The 20,351-nt window shown below is 55.4% G+C and overlaps 1 protein-coding gene across 4 annotated transcripts in view; it reads right to left on the bottom strand.

Annotated features, from left to right (window-relative positions):
• Nucleotides 1–475: 475 nt before the first annotated feature.
• Nucleotides 476–20,351, bottom strand: part of DHRS3 (dehydrogenase/reductase (SDR family) member 3) — a 38,724-nt gene continuing 18,848 nt past the window's right edge. For all 4 annotated transcript variants that reach the window (XM_012662597.1, XM_012662598.1, XM_012662595.1 and 1 more), the window contains 5 exons: nt 8,707–8,850; nt 7,923–8,042; nt 7,365–7,603; nt 3,315–3,440; nt 476–997 (listed from right to left, as the gene is read on the bottom strand). In XM_012662597.1, the coding sequence (XP_012518051.1) occupies nt 913–997; nt 3,315–3,440; nt 7,365–7,603; nt 7,923–8,042; nt 8,707–8,850 (714 nt within the window). In that variant the 3' untranslated portion in view covers nt 476–912. The remainder of the gene's footprint in view (nt 998–3,314; nt 3,441–7,364; nt 7,604–7,922; nt 8,043–8,706; nt 8,851–20,351) is intronic.

Genomic DNA, 20,351 nt, shown 5'->3' with positions numbered 1-20,351 from the left:
CGATCCTTCCTCAACCAGGTTACTGGCCTTTTGGTGGTCGTCAGTGTCACCTTCTCAGCCACGTGCCCCTCTCAGCACCGAGCGCATGCTAGGTAAACAGTGAGTGCTCAGTAAAGACTGCTTGTGCTCTCCCGAGTTGGTGGCCTGGTGGCTGGTGGTGCCGTGGCAGGACAGAGGGCAGCTCTGCCCACGGCCAGCTCTCTGCAGACTAGTTCATGAAGGCCACACCAGGGAAGCAAAGTGGCCCCCGACCCACGGCTGTTGGGAACGGCCTGGCAGAGCCGGCAAGGAACAAGGCAAGGGGGGCCCCTCCTCTGCCCCCAGCCTGGGCTCTACTTTCCCTCCTGATCTCTGCCCCCTTCCCTAGTCCCAGCGGCTGGGCACCCTGAGCAGACCAATTCTCTCTCAAAGGACGGAGTTCTGTGCTTGGGATTGGCGCCTCCCAACTGCCCACCAAGGATTTGAACACAGTAACTCACAAAAGCCATTTCTCTTTATTTTTCATTCCTGCCGTTCAACCAGTTTGCGCAAGCTGAAGATGAGTGGGTTTTGGAGGGGGAGGCGGAGCATCTGGGGACAGACCCTCCTGGAAATAGTCTATGCACACTGCTGAGGCTGGTTAGACTTGAGAAGCGATTGAACAATAAACTCTACAGAATTAGAAATGTACAAAAGTGTCAAGGTGGCTGCTGGCTGGTTTCTCACCTCCCCATGGGGGTCAGAGTTACACCCATCAGTCCTGTGCAAAGGTCCTGGGGCTGGCCTGGGAGGGGCAGCCAGATTCTTCCCTGGGGACAGGAGCCGTCCTGCTCACCCAGCACAATGTGCCGACAGACAGGCGTGTGGGTGTGTGCCCAGGTGCCGTGGCCCCCTCCGGCTCTGTGGCTCCTCGAGTGTGTCTCTGTCTCGCCTCTATGTCCGCCCTTTGAAAGTGTTCATGCAGGTGTAGGTTCCTGAGAATTTGTGGATCTCCTCGAGTGCAGCCTGTGGGAGTATGCTGGGGAGTGGGGAGGAAGAGAAGAGACAGTCAGTAGGGGTGGGGACCAGGGCCTGGGTCACTGGGGACCATGCAAGACAGCACGGTGGAGTCATAGTTCCCAGAAGCGCGCCCTGCCCATCTCCAAGCCACACGCCAGCTGCCCCCCACCCACCCTCCACGGGGAAGGGCTTTCAAGTAAGTGGACAAGCAGCTGTTGACCAGGCAGAGGGAGGTGGCAGGAGAAACTTTCAAAGCCACATTCTTAGTGTCTTAGTGCCCGTGGATGTCTCAGGCCAATCAACTCCAACTGCCACTTACTCAACAAAGATTTACTGTGTGGGTCTGAGCAGTCGGGTGCGACCTGGGTGGCACAACCTCCAGGGGACTGTCCCAACCTCACCCTCAGGCCTCTCCTCGGTGCAACCCAGAGCTCTTGTGCTTCCCCTGTAGGCCCTGGTGTTGTCCTCCCCTGGTCACTTGGCAAGCCCGTGGCTGCGTTTGTGGTGGACATTTCACTTCTGGTCCCCGGCCCCTAGCACAGGCCCGGCACGGAAGGAGCCCTCAGTCCGCTTGTTGATTCAGACTGAAGGGCCCCGGCCCACTCTAGTACGAGATGGGAAAGGTTCACTTTCAGCTGGAGCAATCTGGAAGGCTTCCTGGGGGTGGTGGCACTAGAGTTGAGCCTTTAAAGATTTCTCTTGGGGAAGTTGAGGTGGGATGCACCGCAGGGAATGCTTGCTTTCTGAAAAGTAGTCAAGGAGGGGCAGGGAATGTAAGCTGGGGGGTTGCTGTGGGGAGTGCTGAGATGTTTCTGACAAACTGACTTTTCTCTAGAACATTCCAAAAGGCTTCTAAGAGGCTCTGTTGAGGTGGGGGATGGCAGCTGGCCTCAGTGAGGACCTGAGCACTTGATCTCCCAGCTCACTGAGGCAGCCAAGGGGCATGTTGGATGCACAGGCAGGATGACTGAGGGACACCAGCGTGTGGCCTGTACGCCCCTGGGTGCCCCATCCCTGTGCCTCTGAAAGGGCTCTGAGCTTGGAGGACAAAGGACGGACTGACGCCGTTTCTGTGCCCACCAGGTTCGCGGCAGGCAGAGGGAGGCTGGCTTTCCTGGGAGTCAGTGTCTGACTAACGCCGGGCCCAGCCTGGCACTTGGGTGCTTCCTTCCCTGAAAGGGCCTCTGGGGTCAGAGGGCACCGGTGAGGTGGAGGCCGGGACTGGAGGTGGCTGGAGCCCCTGAGGAGCCAAGGGTCCCCTGTGGCTCCAGGGACGAAGAGCTCCCTGCTGTCCTGACAGGCCCAAGAAAACCACGCTTAGGTGTCCACCTGCAAGAGCCCTTTCAGTGTGGGACTGGGATGGGCAGGGTTTGCTGCACAAAGTCTGGAAAGTTCTTGGGGAATACGATGCCGGGTAACTTCGGAGGAGGACTGTCTCCTTTACAAAGGGGTTTGCCCTGGGAAACCCACCTGACGAGTGCTATGACGTTTCTGTGCATTCTGAGCCTTTGGCTCGGAGACCCCTGTGCTGCCCCTTAGAGTAACTTCCTGGGGCTGGGGCTGTAGCGCAGTCGCCAGAGCAGTGGTTCTCAAAGTGTGGTCCAGGAACCCTTGGGGGTACCTGAGATCTCTGCAGGGGTCTGTGAGGTCAAAGTGTTTTTATAACACTATGATGTTATTTGCCTTTGTCACTCTCTTTCTCCCAGCGTACAGTGGAGTTTTCCAGAGGCCATATGACATGGGATATAGAACAACAAATTAAAAGCAGAAGCAGGTATAAGAATCCAGTTGTCTTCCATTAAACTAGACAACAAACGGATTTGCAAAAACGTAAAACAATGCCACTCCTTACCGCATTTATTTTGTTTTAGAAAATATAATTACAGAAAGTTTTTCTAGCGGTCACTTAAAAAATATATATATATATGAAAATTACTTGCCATAAAAATATATTTATGCTAAGGCAATGGGTTTATTACTAACAATAAATAAATAAATATTGTATCAATCTTGAAGGATTCTTCTAATTTTCTTTTAATTTCTAATATAGGAAAAAGTGGTAAGATACAACTCAAATCAGCAAAGCTCTCTGGGCTCCTCGACACTTTTTAAGGCTTAAAGGGGTGCCGAGACCAACGAGTTTGAGAACCGCTGCCCCGCGTGAGGACAGCACATCCACGGCAGACGTGTCTCCACTGCACACCCTCGTGCCCACGGCAGACGGGATCATCGATCCCACGTGCACTTTCTCCTGCCTGCCACCTCCTCCCCACAGGGCCCGGTGGAGCAGGGGACGTGGCCAGCGCGAGCCTGGCCCGGGGCGCCCCCCGCCGTACCTTTTCAAGATGACGAGGGCGTGCATGGTCCACGGCAGCAGCAGCAGGGCCTGGTTGAGCTGCACGGCTTCCACCGTCCGCCGGGCCACCGTCTCCGGCTTCAGTGGGGGGAAGAGGTTGGGAAACCTGAACGCAGGAAGAGACACAGTGGGTTTCTCCCGGAGAGGCACCTGCTCGTGCTAGATGCCTCTGCGTGGCTGACACATCTGGGTCACCCTTTGGCCTTTTCTGTTTGGGAGACTTGAGGCCTGTTGGGAACAACCCGCTAGCCCAGGCTTGCCGGGAGTTCCACGTTCCCCACTCTCCCTGTGCACAGGGGTCTCGCCTAGAGTCCAGGACTCCCAGCCCACCCACCTGGGACCCATTCTCCAAGCTCCCCCAGGGGCTCCCAGTGCTCTTGGACTCTGTCCCACACTCTCCCCGACCCTGAGCAACCCGGGCCTGCCAATCGCTCCGATCCCTTCTTTCCTAGTCACTCTGTGCCAGCGGGACTGGCCAATCTCTGTGTTTTTGTCACATTATGCTCTGTCCTGTCAGGGTCTTGTGCCAGCTGTCCCATTGGCCTGGCTCTCTCCTACCAGCTCCTGGGAGACGTCTTAGCCCCATGCACCCAGAGTGGCCTCTGATCTCGTTCTCTGCTAATTCCTTGGCCACATTTCCCCCAGCTAGAATGGCCTTGCTTGTTAGCGGCCTGTCTTCCCTGGTGAGTTCCACCAGGACAGAGGCCTGGTCAGTCTTGCTCCCTAGCACAGAACCCAGCACATAGTAAGTGCTCGATAAACACTTGCTGAAGGTGAACACTGAGCCACTTGCTGTTCCCCACCTGTGTCCTGCCCCTCCTGTCTGGAGACACGGGCTCCGCTGGAGGTGCCTTCTGCCCAGCTTGCTCACTAACTCACCGATTGATTCATCAATTCATTCAAATATTTATAGAGTGCTTTCCATGGGATTTCAAAACGAACGAATGATTGAATAAGCAAATATCAGGGGCTTCTCACGTGTACTTAGAGGCATCTGACCCAGACCCACACAATGGTGATGTTCCCTAAGTGCCAGGCGCTTGCACGAATTATTCTCCCAATTTACAGACAAGGAAACTGAGGGTTCAGTGAGTCAGTGGGACACCAGGGATTCAAATCAGGCCAGTGCTCTATCACCTTCACTCACTGCTCTTCCTGCCCTCCTGGGCCTGTAGGTGTGGGGCTGATGCTGCTGGCTCTGACCCTAATCCCACAAAGGGCTTGTGATCCGCTCCGGCACCAGGAAGATTAAGGGTGATGAGTCACCCAGCCCTGATGTCATTCCTGAGCAACAGGCAGCCCTTGGGCTCCCAGCGGAGGCTTGGGCCTCAGAGGGCACAGAAATCTCACCCCCAGCCCTGTACTTCCTGTGCCACCACGATGGTGATTCTAAGACAGCCCTGCAGTCTAGAAGGGCCAGCTCTGGGGTTCTGCAGAGATGAATGTGCAGAGGCAGCTGACACTGGAATCCTATAGATGTGAGGGACAGTCTAGATTCTCCAGCCTCCACTGTGGCCTGTCCTGTTTCTTGGGGAAGGGGAGACAGGGTGGAGAGACCAAGCTCCATGGTCCTGGGGGGGCCTTTCCTGCTAAGACCCCTGCAGGAGAACCCGACAGAGGAGGCCTCAAGCATGTCTGCAGAGGGGATGTTCTCCTTCTCCACGGTGGGTGGGACGGGAATCGTCGATGCCCATGGAGGCAGCACAGATCCGTGGAAAGAGCGTGGTCAGCTAGCCAATTTCAAGCTGCGTGGCCTTGGGCAAGTAACTTTGCTTCTTTGAGCCTCAGTTCCCTCATCTGTAAAACGGGGATAGGAGCCAAATGCAGCAGCATTTGTAAAGGGTCTGGTGGTGTGGCTGGAACATCGATGAGGCTCAGTAAATAGTGATTTATAAACAGCAGTACCCACTGACATGGCCAACCTTGCTGGGAAACCATCAACTTTGTCCTAAACATGCCCCCCTCCCCCCATTTAACCCTGGGAAGCTGCTAAGCATGGCTGTAGGAAGAAACCAATACTTTCGTTCATTTTTTATCCTTTTAGGAAATGGGAGTCGGTTAAGTACAGATCTTCCTTGTTCTACTCCTCTGGCCAAGCCCCCGGGCTCACCTGCACAGCCACAGGTAACTAAGGTTCACTAGCACTCGCCACGTGCCGGGCATGGCTAGCGGATTCGAACACAGGAGCTCATTTAGCCCATGGAGTAGGGGGTACTATTATTCATCCCTTTTTATAGATGAGGAAACTGAGGCACAGAAAAGTTAAGTAACTTGCCTGAGGTCACACCGAGCTGGGATTTGACCCCAGGAGGTTTGGCCTCCACCCTGAAGCACTGTGGAAAATGTCTTGGGAAAACCTTGAATGTCTCTCTCAAGTGGCGGAGAAGAAACTTAAACTGGGAGGTGAAATAGACACAGGCTCGATGTCTGTGAATGTCCTGCCCACCTCTGTGCTCAGGGCACCCAATTAAAACTGCGGATTGCCACTGATGCATTTCCATCCAATATGTATTTATTGAGCACCTCCTGTATACTCAGGAGAAAAGAAATCAAACCAAGTCGTCATGGGGGAAAAAGCCAACGTGGAACATTAATAGACATTAGTCCAGCCCCCTCTAAATTCAGAATTTATGATAATTTGCACACAGGCCAGGTGGAAATATATACTTCTGTGACAAACTCTGAAGATATGGTCTGCTAGGAAAATTAATATCGTGTGCATTTATGAAAATGTTTATTGTCAGTAAAAATGATGAGAGCAATAGCTCTTTCTTAACCATCTAGTATGTTCTGGACCTGCAGTAGATATATTACATGTATTATTTCTAATTCTCCTGATTATCCTACAAGGTAAATATTTCCACTGTTTTACACATGACCAAAGTAACGCTCAGAGAGGTAACAAAACTAGCTCAATGTTGCACAGCTAAGAGTAGCCGATTCAAACCAGGAAGTTTTGATTCTTGATGACCAAAACCACACTGTCCCTATTAACAATAACTAAGGCGTGCTGAGTGACCCCATACGGCACGCACTACGCTGAACTGTGTCATTTTATCCTCATGAGGGCCCTTCCCGTCATCTTTATTTTTGGAAGCTGCCGAAACATATAATTCAGAAGGTGGATGATCATACCCTGGATTGTAGAAAAGCCCAGGGAAGATAGTTTCTGGGTAATTCTTTTCTCATTTATCTATAACCACACGGCCCTACACGACTGCACGTTGTTGTGGCACAGTTTATTGAGGACTCGGTATGGAGCACGTGGTGTTCCAAGCCCGATCCAGTCGTAGCCTCACCACGAATCTAGACATCTCATCACCCCGTTTTACAGCTCAGCCACGAAGGCCAGAGCAGTGACCAGTCAAACCCAACATCGCACAGTATATCACAGCCACGGGGGGGTGACTACCCCAGTGCCTGGCTCCCAAGGGTGAGCTCTAAACCGCAGGCCCCATCCCCCTTGATTTAATTGGTCCAGACCAGGAGTGGCTGGGCCTCATATTTCTTTAAATTGAGCTATAATGTGCAGACAATAAAAGGCATGAATCTTAAGCATACACCTTGATTAACTTTCACCTATTTAACCACCGCCCATCTAGATCCAGAAGAGAGAACATTTCTAAAAGCCTAGAAGCTTCCCTCTGGCTCCCCGGGGTGGGCACTGGCCTGATGTCCATCAGCATAACCTGGTTTTGCCTGTCTTAGAGCTTGCTACGAACGGCGCCCTTCGCGCACGTTGCTCGCGTGTCCACGCACTGTTCTCTGTTGGGTTGAGATCCACTGCGGCCTTCGGCCCTCGCATCCCTACAGGCTCCCTGAACCGAGAAACGGGACCCTCACCGCTGTGGCGCCCCACTGCCTTGCAGAGGAAAATCAGGTAGGCGAGCGTCGAGCTCAAGCCAAAGGCAAAGGGCTTCCGGATTATTCGATACCAGGGCTCTCTCTGTGCAGCCAGCTGCCAGACTTGCAAGGCTCGGGGAGGCGGAGCAGGAGGCTGGTCCCCGAGGCTGGTCCCCTGCTCACTGACCTGACCCTCATGCCCTGGAACATCTCGGTGCTGGTGTGGAAGGGCAGCACCGTGGTGGCACTGACGCCCGGACAGTCCAGCAGCCCCAGGGTCAGGCTCTCCATGAAGGCGAAGGCCGACGCTTTGGACGTGCAGTAGTCGATGGCACCGGGGATGGCAGACAGCGCCAGCACGGAGTTGAGGCACACGATGTGGCCGTTCTGCAGCTCCAGCATGCGCGGCAGGAAGGCCTTGGTGGTCTGAGGGCGGACGGGGCGTCAGTGTGGAGTGGCCGCAGCTTCCAACAACCCCTCCTCTACCCCTCTCTCAGGGAGAACACCCCACCCTGGACATACGCTGCTCCAGTGTCTGAGCTTCCCAACAGGGAGCGAGCCCAGGGCTCCCCACTGCGGGTCACTGAGCTCACGTTTCAGAAAGTCTGATGCCTCCTAGGGCTGGTGATTCCTCTTATCCGGCCACCGTGTCCTTGGACATCCCCGCTGGCCTCTCCTTCCAGCCCCACCCCGTCTGGGCTTCCCGGCACGCCCGGGGCTGGCTCTGGCCCAGGACAGCCCTTACCCAGAACTGGCCCAGGGTGTTGATGTGCTGGGACTTGAGGAGGGCGTCGTCGTCACTGTCCATCAGGCTCTTCCCGTGGACCACGGCGGCGTTGTTCACCAGGATGGTGATGTCACCCACCTGCAGGCGAGAGGGGGATGTGGGGGGGCCACAAGGGCAGCCAGCCCCAGGGGCCTGCACGTGCAGGGGTGCGGACCTGGCCCCACCACCACCAGCCATGGGGCCTCGAGAAGCCATGTCACCTCTCTGAGCGGCAGTCCTGATTTGTGAGATGGGGACGGTGCCGTCCCAGGGCTGTTCTGAGGAGTGGAAATAATTTATGGCACGTAATATACCTGGCACATAGCATATTTATAATAAATGAGGTTATTGTTACATAAAAATAGTTCACATTACCACGTGCCAGACACTTAACGGGGTGGTTTTTGCTCTCTCGGAGTTCACGGATATATATGCTCAGTCCAAACAGACGCCTGGAGTCAGGAGAAGGATTTCCCCAGAGGGCGATGGGACATTTGCCCCCCCCTTCAACGGGTCTTGGAGAGAAACCCACAAGGTCTACATTTCCAAGGGGACAACAGGTGACTGCCCCTGTTATGTAATCAACCCTAACCCCTGTCCACCTAGCTTGGTCCAGCTTCATGAGAGAGTCCCCAACGGTGCCCTGCACAAAGCCATTCTGCCATGAGCAAGGCTCTCCCCGGGGCCACCTGGGGATGTCCTCCCCACGTGGCGTTACCCTGTGGTCGGCTGCGCTGAGGACAGACCCTTCCAGGCCGCTCACCTTCTCCCGGACAGCCTTGGCCGTCTGGTACACCTCCTCCCGGTTGCCCACGTCGCAGATGAAGTAGTGGCACTCGGTGCCCATCTGCCGAATCTCCTCCGTCGTCTCCTTCAGGCATTTCTCGGTCCGGCCCCAGAGAACAATCTGGAAGGAGACAATAACAGCCCTAAATGCGGGGTCACTAAGCAAGCCACAGTGGTTCAATGACTGCCATCGGAAATTCAGTATTTGAAAATAACTTGTCTTTAAATTACCAGCCTCCCTGATTTTACCCAAAGATAAAGTACACAAAGCAAAAGAACAATATAATTTTTTAAAGGGACATGGCCTACTCTTTAGTAAACCAGCAGTTTCTGAGCCCGGTCACGATCCATCGACGTGCTATGTACGCGTCTTTCCTACACACTCCTCCTGGCAGGCCGCCTCCTGCCAGCCCAGCTCCAGCCACCCTCCACCCGTAGAAGCAGCAGCAGAGCCGTCCGTGTGTGACGTTCAGGGTGCCCCCGGGTGGGAATCGGCGCCTTCTCACCAGCCAGCTCTAGAGCCGGCATTACCAACGGCAGCTGTTAGAATGGACTGGGCGGTTCCGGTGAGCAGCCTGGAAGGGTCTGTCCTCAGTGTGGCCGACCACAGGGTAACGCCAGGTGGGGAGGACATCCCCAGGTGGCCCCGGGGAGAGCCTTGCTCATGGCAGAATGGCTTTGTGCAGGGCACCGTTGGGGACTCTCTCATGAAGCTGGACCAAGCTAGGTGGACAGGGGTTAGGGTTGATTACGTAACAGGGGCAGTCACCTGTTGTCCCTTGGAAATGTAGACCTTGTGGGTTTCTCTCCAAGACCTTTGGGGGTTGGGGGGTGAGTGTCCCATTGCCCTCTGGGAGGTGAGGAGAACGTCCACCTCGCTGCAGTCACTCCCTGAGGGAAGTTCTGGAAGAATAGTGGTGGCGAGTCTCCTACAGAGCAGAACCCGGGGCCTCACCCAGCAGGGCATAAATGCGGGCTCATTGGGCCAGGAGGCGACCTCAGCAGGACCAGTAAGGGTTTGCACAAATTTATGAATGGCCAGCTCATAAAAGGCTCAGAAGAACGACTTGGCTAATTCCAACCTTGACCTACAGGAGTGCAGCACAGTTCCTCGTGGCTCATCAGTGGGGACAGAAGGGCCAGGGCTGGAGGACGGGGAGACTGAGAGCCCCACCCACGAATCAGCTCGACCAGGTGGGGAGAGGCTGGCGCTGGGCACTGCCCGGGACAGACGCAGAGAAAGGAAGAGCTGAGAGGCTTCTTGGGGATTAGCCCGGTGGGTTTCTATTTTTGTTTCTTTCTTTTCCTTTCTTTTCCTTCTTTTTAAAATTATTGATAAAAGTCCCCCTTAAAATAAAAAAACCCAGCATGGAAACCCCAACGTGTGAAACCAATAAAAGGAATAAATGATACATCCGACTCTGTAATATTTTCTTAGAAGCTACTAGTGAGAACGAAAAGCCTGCTTTGGGAAGGCAAATATTTCAAACTGGGGTTACAGAGAGTAGCTCCAGACCAGAATTCAACTGAATTCTCTGTTTTGCTTCATTACATGGTATAGACAAAAGTCCCATGGATGAGGGGTTGCTAAGGGTGATGTTTATCAACCGCTAAGCTTGACATCTGACTCAGAAGTGTCACTTAAGCAGAAAGGGCACAAGATGGGCTTGGCCAGAGGGATACACGTATTCTGGTGGTCTCCAGTGGATTTCACTTTTTTAATTAGAGTTTTAAAAACTTTTAAAATATTTTGTAAAAAATATAAAGAAATGAAAGTGTTCTCTCAACCCCTGAAGCAGCTCTGGGAAAGCCCAGTTTGAAAACCCCATTAGTCCAACACTTTATTTTAATTGAAGCCTTGAAACGCAGGAAGGGTTTTACGAGGGAGGAGTCTACCAGCTGCTCTCCGCGACCACGAAGCCCATCAAGGACAAACGGACTGCAATTAAACAGGCTCCAAGGGACACTTTCTTGTCTGTTGAACTAAAAACAGCCTGAGAATTTGTTCCTCCAGGAAACACTGGGAGGTGAAGTTCGTGGAGGAGGAGGGAAGCATTTGTTCTCTGTGTGTATTGCTCCAGGAAGGCAATTTGGTGAAGGCATCCTCCACTCCACTGGACCCCCCCTCACCCTGCAGCCATTGTTGTACAGGTTTCCTTCCACCCTCCCTTGTCACCCCATCCATCCAGTCCCCCATCTACCCCCCCATCCATCCCCCGGTCCATCCAGCTACCTGTTCATCCACCCATCCTTACATCTGTTCATCCATCCATCTGTCCATCTGTTCATGCATCCACCCATCCATCCATCCACCCATCCATCCATCCATCCATCCACTTACCCACCTCTCCTTCCTTCCTTCCTTCCTCCCACCCCACTCCACCCATCCATCCATCCGGTTTCTGAGGGTGTCGGCCTGACGGAACGGTAATCATTAGTCTTCTTTCTCCCGCTCTCAGGCAGGCATGGGGTCCCTGCCTAATCCCATCCCATCCCCGGCTCCTGTGGGTAACAGGACCATGGGGCTGGCTGAGCCAGGGAGACGGGCCTCTGGGGAACCTGAGAATTCCTGGGCAAGTTGGCAAGAGGGAAAGCTTATAGCTGGGGGGCTGGTTGGCAGGCACGGGGTTCAGATGCCTGGGAGGACGAGCTATGACCCCCGAGGGGTCTGCAGCAGTGGTCCAGATGGGGTGCCTTCTGCTCTGGGAGCCCTGGGCTTGCTTCTCAGCACGGACGGGTGAACACGGGGCTCCCTGGACCCAGAGGAATGACGTCTTTCTGGCTCCTGAATCCTGGGTAGGGCGAGAAGGGCAGGGGTCTGAAGCTCCCCGTGGTCTGACCAGGAAACCTGCAGTCAGAGGACCAGGGAGACCACACTGTCTGCTGGGCGGGGAGACCACCCTGGAGAAGAAGTGGGGTAAGGGAGCCGGGATGAAGGCTTGTGCCCCACTGTCTTCCACAGGCAGGGCCCTGGGGCTTGAGGGTGCCCCAGTGGGCTGGGGGGTGGGCCCCCTCCCCGGAACCATGATAGTTTTGTCTTTCTCCCTTCTCACCCCCGACCCAACTGCTGGGCTGGGAGCCCCCTGAGGCCCCCAGTTCTGTCTTGTTCATTTTCACATCCCAGTGCCTGGCATGTCCTCTTGGTGGAACGGCGGCACGGGTCGGGGGAGGGTGCGTGAGGCCGTGTTTTCCCAGAGTGCGAAAACCATGCCGGGCTGGGCTGGGAGGCAGGGAGCCGGCGCTCGCCACGGGGCAGGGATTCATCTCAGACGAAAATGAGGCTCAGGCTGCTGTGTGGGTGCCCTGCCACATGTGTCTCTGTGCAAGTCTCCGTGCGTTTGTAAGCATGTTTGTGCAGTGCGTCTCTCAGTGCGGGTCTCTGTTTGTATGTCTCTGTGTGTTTGTGTGTGTGAGTGTGTGGCCTTGTGTGCTGCTGTGTCTCCTCAGGTCCTTCGGTGGATACTCAGGGTCTGCTCAGTGTCCCCGGGGAGCTGAGCTGGGCAACTTCTGTCTTAGGAACAAGCTGTGTCTCCAAGGTGACGGGGTGGCAGGGGGCTGCCCAGGGATGGGCAGTTTGGGCACAGAGCCCCTTCCTGGTAGGTGCTATCAGTGGAGCTGCTCCGGCCACTGTTCCTTCCTGACCCCTCCTCTCCCTCAGTCCCTTGCCCCGACCACTCTGGGGAATCTGAGTCACTGACCAGGAAACTGGCAGGTGTAGCTCAGCAGGCCCGTCCAGGTGGCTCCTGCCCGAGTCACCTGAGGGTGACCTGGATGGCTGGCAGGACGAGTCCCGCCCAGCGCCAGGAGAGTGCAGACGGCAGGTGGGTATCTGAGGGTGTGTGGGACAGGACGCCTTCAGGGGGTGCAGATTTATGAGCCCCGGGAACCCAACCTGGCATCGTCTTTGTGAACTCCCAGGACAGGGAGCCGCTGAGGAGGGTCAGAGGCCGGAATGTATTCTGAAGCTGGTTTACGAAAGAGGGCTGGGGCAGCTCGACAGCTCCTGGCCACCCTTCCCCTCTGGGACACGCGGAGGGCGTCTGTCCCCCCCATCCCTGCCTCACCCAGAGCTGGCCTGGCTCCCTCAGCGGCCCCCCGCACTAAAGGCGATTATTATCCACTTTTCCTAGCTCAGGAAACCGTGGCTCAGAGGAGTTAAGTATTAATACCTTGCCCAACGTCACCATCAGAGTGTGTGGTGGAGGCAGGATTTGAACCCAGGGCCGGGTCCTCTGCGGAGGCAGCCCTGAACCCTGGGCACAGGGGGACGGTCTGAGCTTTGAGAACGCCGCTCCAGTCCAACAAGACCTGGCGCCCAGCGCTCACCCACGCCCCGCAGGTCCTTCTGCTTCCCCTCGCTCATGCCTTGCCCAGGCAGGGAGACCGCCATGGGCTGGGTGCTGTGCCCCGCGCTGGGATCCCACAGAGACCGAAACAAACGTGGTCCTGCCTCAGGGGGCCCACGTTCCAGCAGAAGATGGAAAACAGCCGGCCACAAGTTACAACAGGCGGGATGAAGAACCAACAAGGGGCTGGGCATGGTGGCTCACGCCTGTAATCCTAGGACTCTAGGAGGCCCAGGAGGGAGGATCGCTTGAGGTCAGGTGTTCAAGACCAGCCTGAGCAAGAGCAAGACTCCATCTCTACTAAAAATAGAAAGAAAAAAAATTAGCCAGGCATGGCGGTGCATGCCTGTAGGACCAGCTACTCGGGAGGCTGAGGCAGGAGGATCGCTTGAGCCCAGGAGTTTGAGGTTGCTGTGAGCTAGGCTGATGCCACAGCACTCTAGCCCGGGCAACAGAGTGAGACTCTTGTCTCAAAAAAAAAAAAGAACCAGTATCTGTGACTTTTAAAATAGAAAGCTGAATAGAAGGTTACCGCCAGATGATCCCCCAGATAGACTCTATGTGCAGGTATGCCCCCCCACGCTTGTGCCCCAGCGGTGCCCTTCGGGGCCCCCGTCCATTGTGAGGTGACTTCTCGCATCTCTCTCCCCACTGCCTGCTACACTTGGTCGTTACACAGTGTCCTTGGCCGTGTGCATGCTGTCATCGCCATTTGGAGTCTGTCTCCTGTCTCTTGCGGGGTGGGAACTAAATCTCACCCATTCTGGGCTCCCTGTGTCCCTGCCTAGCATCTAGCACAGACTGTTTTTTGCCATTTTAAATGCCGAGGCTACCTGGGGACTCCTATTCATTCTGCAAAACCCTGCTTGAATATCCCCTTAGTTCTGAAGCCCCTCTGGCTGCTCCTTTCGTCCTCCCTACAGCAGCAGCAGCAGCAGCAGCAGCAGCAGCAACAGCACCACACAATGGCTGGCACCTACTGAGCACTTGCCACGGGCCAGGTACTGTGCTGAATACGGCAAAGTGATTTTTCCTTTAATTCTCACACCCCATGCTTACCCTCCCCGTTTTACAGGTGAGCCTCAGACAGACAAAGTGACTTGTCCGGGGTCACACAGCTGATAACAGCAGAGCTGTGTGACTCAGAACCCCAGTTCTTCACTGCTAACACCAGCCCTGGCTCGTTCCTCCACAGCACATGGGCGTGCACGTGCTGACCTATCACAGACAGCCCTGCCTTCCCCATGACCTTCCAAGGTCCTCCCTCCCGCTCCCCCCCTCCGCCCTGGGGAATTGCATTCATCTCGTAACCCAGCGTCCAGCACCAGCCATGCACAGACTAGGACCTCAACTAATGTTGTCACACAGCACTGGCCCCAGGAGGCCTCTGGAAAAATCTGCTGACCAGAGAACGCTGGGTGCCTCTTCTCTACCCAGCCTTGCCTTCCTAGCCCAGCGGGGGCTGCGCGAATGCCTGCACGTGGCTTTCATTCCTGGAGTTCAGCTGTGGAGCACCGTCCCACCAGGACATGAGCTGGGTGGTCTCCGGGTGGGTCCCAGGAGAAGCATCTGTTTATAATTGGCAGCCCCGGAAATATCCAAGTCCCTGGGCAGGTCTCTGGCAGGCCAGCTCATGTCCCATGGGTCCCCGTCTGGGAGCTGGATCGGTGCTGAGTTGGCTTCTCAGAGAGAAAGAAAATACCCATCGGGGACCCCAAACCACAACAGGCCGGGCAGTGGGTGGGAAGTTCACAGTTTGGAGGGTGCATAGCTTTCGGCTCCCAGCTCTCCAGCAGGAGGACGTTAACAACAAGCCGTCCTTGTAGCCAGATGAAAATGAGCAAACAAAATTTAGTCCATATTAATACATTCAGAGTTAAAGTGGGGCACCGAATAGAAGGGGATGAGCACGCACACAGCACAGGTTAAAATCTGAGTCTCCCTCTCTTTCATACCTCTGTCTGTTTGCAAAGAGACAGACCCTATCTCTTGAGTAGAGTGGCCCAGAACACAGGCTCTGGAGACAGACTGCCAGGGTTCAATTCTTTCATCTACCACTTAGGAGTTACATGAACTTAACGTCTATGAATCAAAGTTTAAAACATCCACTTTGAAGAGTAGTTGGGTAGATTAAGAAAGAGCACAATAAATGCCAGCTGCTATTATTTTTATTATTAGTAGTAGTAGCAGCAGTAGCAGTTCAGCAACAGAAATAGATCTCCGTTGCACGTGGAAGACCCCTCTACCCCACAAAGCTGGAGCCACTGGGGTGTTGGTTGCCGGGAAGACCTTATACGGGGATGTATGTCTTGCCTCCCTTAGACACGGCCTTGACGGGGCAGAGCCACAGAATCTATCATCTCTCAGTCCCCATCCTTAGAGACCAGCTGTCAAACCACCCACCTGCAGAGCGAGGCGTGGTTCATCCTCTGGGCGGATTGATCAGGGACAAGTTTTCAAGCTGAGTCCCGGGAAACCCTGGGGGTTCTAGTGAGGAGCTTCTGGGGCTGCTGAGAGGTGAGGGGCTTGGCAGACATTGCCCTAGGCCTCCCCCCAACCCAGTCATCCAGAGCAGTTGCACTTTAATGAGGCTTCTATGACAGTCATTTCTGTTCTAATGCGAAGACTCTGTTGCTAAAAAACCAATGAGGTTGGAATGCTACTGTTCTGGGTCTGCAGCCGCCCCCTCCAGCACAACTCTGTCCTGAAGTTTTCTTTCTAGGAATGAGACCCAGTGGGTTCCCTCTAGCTGTCACCCGCTGGGAGTGCTGGCCTGGCACCAGGGCACACTCGACAAGCCTACCGGTCCTTCCTCTTCCAAAAGAACCCTTCAGTATGGATCCACAGTGGCTGGGCACCACCTTGAGACGTCTCTTTTCTGGCAGGCGAGAATTCTCTGGACTTTCATTAGAAAGTCCTTTTCTCCTGGGAGGCCTGTTTCCAACCTTACATGCTCCAGTCCACACCCTGTCGGAAGGAGGGGGACGGCGGGGATCGCTAGATTCTGTGGTTCTGCCCCCGTCAAGGCTGTGTCTAGGAGAGGCGAGATGTAGGTCCCCAATGGGTCTTCCAGGCAACCACCACGCCAGCGGGGTACAGGGATCTTCTACCAGCAAGGGGGGAGGTCTCTTTCTGTCGCTGTGTTAACAGTAACAATAACAGCTGGCATTTATTCGTGCAGCTTCAGGTTCATTACAGGTATCTGCTGCCGATCCCACGAGGCCAGAGGGGACAAAAGCCGCTGGGCTTCTTCTCTGTTTGTTAGGGACTTAGGTTAGATCCTCAGGCGTCCTTCCTGTTCCTGTGCTGCTGAGCCACGGCAGCGCCAGGCAGGCCTCTCCCACGTAGCGCTGCGGAACAGGCTCTCGCTGGCCTCGGCCCCTGTTTTGGCCTGCCGAGAATGTTTTGGCTACCGCTGGCTCAGCTGTCGGGGAGGATTGTTATGAAGCTCCTCAAATTAGATCAGCCAGTGGTGTCGCCCTCCCACAAGTCCCTGACCGCAACCTGGAGCAGGGCAGAGACTTCCTCCAGGCGGACGTCCAGCCTGGAACTGGGCCCCTCGGGAGGCACAGGAATTACAACAAGCTCTAAGACGCGTGCGGGGCTCGCTACCTGGCCACGCCAGGCTTGGAACCACTGTCTGGCATCAGTGCTCTGACAGCTCTAGGAGGGCGTACCATGCCCACTTCATAGGTGAGGAAACACAGGTGGGAAGGGGCTATGCTACTAACTCCAAGTTGCTCAGCTGGTAAATGGTGGAACTGGACCCCCAGCCTACGCAGTCTGATCCCCAAACCTGTGCCCTCGGACACTGATTTCACCCGCAGGAGCGAAGGGACCCCATGAAACAACACATCTATACATTGTATGGATGCCACTGAGCACATGCCATGTACCAAGGACTGGATGGGGAGGTACCCTCCTCCCAGGGAGAGAGGGAAAGATGCCATCCTGCCCAGGTGTGGCACATGGTTCTGATGACCAAGTGGTTATGACATGGCTCACAGGGATACTGCGAGGATACTGGGAGCCTTCTGTGGCTCAGGTGGGAAGGCAGGTGAGGACAGGTGCTGCCCTCCTGTGCATGGGTCAGCATGGTGCCCGGGACTGGTGGCTGCAGCGAGGGGTGTGGGGTATGCAAAGAGTGTCCTTGGTCTCCAAGTGGGCAGGGAGGGACAGTGTCAAGCACGCACCACCACGGTGGCTAGCAATCCTTGGGCTCTCATTGTGTGCTGGGCTCTGCTTTGGGCACTTAGGTTTAGTCCTCACAACTACTCAGGGGGGGACAGTGGGCTGATTTGTGTCCAGTTCTAACACCTGGTACCTGGGATTGTGACCTTATTTGGAAAAAGGTTCTTTGCAGATGTAATTAAGGATCTTGAGATGAGATCACCCTGGATTAGGGTGGCCCCTAAATCCCACGATTGCTGTTCCATTTATGAGAGACAGAAGAGACACACGGAGAAGAAAGTGAGGCCGTGTGAAGACAGAGGCAGAGCATGGAGTGACGCAGCCACAAAGCCAAGCAACGCCAGGAGCCACCAGGAGCCGGAAGAGGCCCAGAAGGATCCTCCCCTAGAGCCTTTGGAGGGAGCGGGCCCTGCCGACACCTTGCTTTTGGACTTTGGGCAGAAATCCAGCACTGTGAGGGAATCAAGCTCTGTTGCTTTAAGCCACCCAGCTTGTGGTCATTTGTTGTGGCAGCCCCAGGAAACAGACACGGGTGAGTCCTGTTATCCGCATTCAACAGATGAGGGCCGAGCCTCCCTTCTCCTCCACCACGGAGGAAACACAGGCCGTGTTTTCAGACGCCAGCCTCTTTTTAACCCCTGAAGCCTCTTCACTGTCCCAATGAGGTGTTTTCTGTCACCTTACACTCAATCAACCAATGAGCCTTGTCAGTCTGACCTCTGAAATCCAGAAGGTTCTCACCACCTCTCACCTCCTCCACAGCTGCCACACTGGGCCCTGCCCTGTCACCCCTCACCTGGACCTGCTCCTACCCTTGCCCCAGGGCCCCTGCCTCAGTCCATTCTCAATGCAGCAGAGATCCTTCTAGAATGTGTCAGACCTTGTCACCTTGCTCATGACTCCCAATGGCCCCCTATCTCACTGAGTGGAATTTAGCGTTTACTGTGACCACGGGCCCTTCCAGATCTGCCCCCATCTCTCCATCCTCCCCTCCTAGGCCTTGCTGGTCTTTGCTGGAATAACCACTGGCCCACTTCTGCCCCAGGGCCTTTGCACTAGCTGCTCTCTGTTCTCTTTCCCCCAGTAGCCCTCTTCTCACAGGGCACCTCTCTTCTTATAGCTTCTGCTCATGTGTCTCTTTACCTGAGAGGGTTTCATGCAAAGTGCCCCCAAACCCACAAACGCTAGCTCTCCATCCCTTGTGCTGCCTTTTGTTTCCTAGATCTCTCCTTTTCCAGTTGCTGAGACCCGCGTGTCCCCTGTGATGGACACCTCATGTTCCTAAGGACAGACAGCACCCCCCCAAACCCCAAAACCACTCCCTGCCAAGAGCCAGTGTTCAGCACCGAGCTCAAAAACCAAGTGTGACAACTAGGCCCAGTCTCTGCCTCATCCCTGGGTGTGATCCTTTGAAACTGTTGGTTCTGGGGCCACTTGGAAAACCCTCCAGGGAGACAGTCACCAAGGCTGACTGCAAGCGAGGGCAGAACAACTGCTCGTTTCTAGCCAGAAACCCAAGGGCTGATGTTTCTTTTCACAAACATTCACAGCCTAGGAGCCTGGCCCAAGGGCTTCGCCTCCCTCTGCCTGCCCCGACCACACTTGGCAAAACACCGGGTGGAGAAATTCAGGCAAGAATCACAAATTCAGGCTGAAGCCCCACGACCTTTGCCCCAGTTCCCCCAACTGGACCTCTTGGTGCAGAACGCCAGGTGATCTTGGGTGGGGGTGTCAGGAGCAGAGGGAGGAGCCAGCGTTTACAGACCACCCTTTAAGCACAGTGCACATCTTCCTATGGCCGTCTGCAAAATGGGATCCTGACAGGCAGGTCTGAGTCTCTCACGCCGGCTGCACTCCCAGAAGCTTCAGAGCAACACTTGAACTTGGACTCTAAAGCCAAGCTCTTTTAATACCCCCATCCTACCTCATTCATTCATTCACGGAGTATTTATTGAGATACGCAGGAAATACATTTATCCCATTTATGTGGAGTTTGGAGTGTGTGTGTAAACTGGGGGACACTAAACGCACGGACGTGTGACTATATGATATACAGAGGTGGCAGCACACAGCTCTGTAGGGGGCGGGCGTGATAATGAGTGGGGGTGGCACTTAGATAGGGGGCAGGGAAGGCCTCTTGGACAAGGTCAGGTTTGGGCAGACCTGGGGGAAGTGAAGGCAGGAAGCAGTGGTGCTGGCGTCTGGGGGAAGAGCATGCCAGGCAGAGGGAACCGCCAGTGCAAAAGAACCAGGGTGGGAATGAACTTCCACAGCAAGGAGTGGCAGAGCTGAGTGGGTGACACCAGCCGCAGTGGGGCTTTGAATTCTATTCCAAGTGAGATGGGAGTAGCTTGGGAGGGTTGTGAGAAGAGAAATGACAGCCTCTGACTTGGATTTTGGAACAAGTTCTGGCTGCTGGAATGGGAGCTTGGAACAGGGGTGGGAAGCAGGGCGGTGGGCGGGGGCCATTTCGGAGCTGCCGTACACAGAGGCCACAGATGTGCCAGCAGGAGGGGGCTGGGCGCAGGCTGCAGAGGAAGTGGGGAATCCAAGGGGACCCCAAAGGGTTTGGCCTGGGAAAATGGGAGAACGGGGTTGCCATTCACGGAGCCCCAGCGCCTCCCTTTGCAGGGAAGGTTGGCTTTGGTAAGTCCCAGGTGTGGAGGAAGAGAATCCCAGGTCCCTTCAGCTTCCAGAACACTCGGCTGAAGCAGACGGCGGGGGAGGGGAGGCGGCGAGAGGAAAGCGTTCCAGGCGGCAAGGGCAGCTCCCCAAGAAGAGGCTGCCCGGCGGGGCCTGCGGGCCGGCGACCCACCTAGCGCGGCGGCGGTGAACGCACAGTTTCCAATAACAAAGTGGCCGGGCGTCCCAGCCCTGCCCCGCCAGCTAACGAGCTGCAGCCCGGGGCGGCCAGCCCGGCTCACATGACGGCTGAGGGGGTGGCAGGAGGCTCCGGGAAGTCTTCCCGAGCGTGGGCCCAGGGGCGGGCGGCCCGGCGGGGCCTGCGGGCCGGCGACCCACCTAGCGCGGCGGCGGTGAACGCACAGTTTCCAATAACAAAGTGGCCGGGCGTCCCAGCCCTGCC

This window comes from Propithecus coquereli, unplaced genomic scaffold (genome assembly GCF_000956105.1).
Source record: "Propithecus coquereli isolate 6110/MARCELLA unplaced genomic scaffold, Pcoq_1.0 Scaffold77, whole genome shotgun sequence".
NCBI classification, from domain to species: domain Eukaryota; kingdom Metazoa; phylum Chordata; class Mammalia; order Primates; family Indriidae; genus Propithecus; species Propithecus coquereli.
The sequence above is the reverse complement of the archived record's forward strand: the minus strand, read 5'-3'. Positions and strand labels throughout refer to the sequence as shown.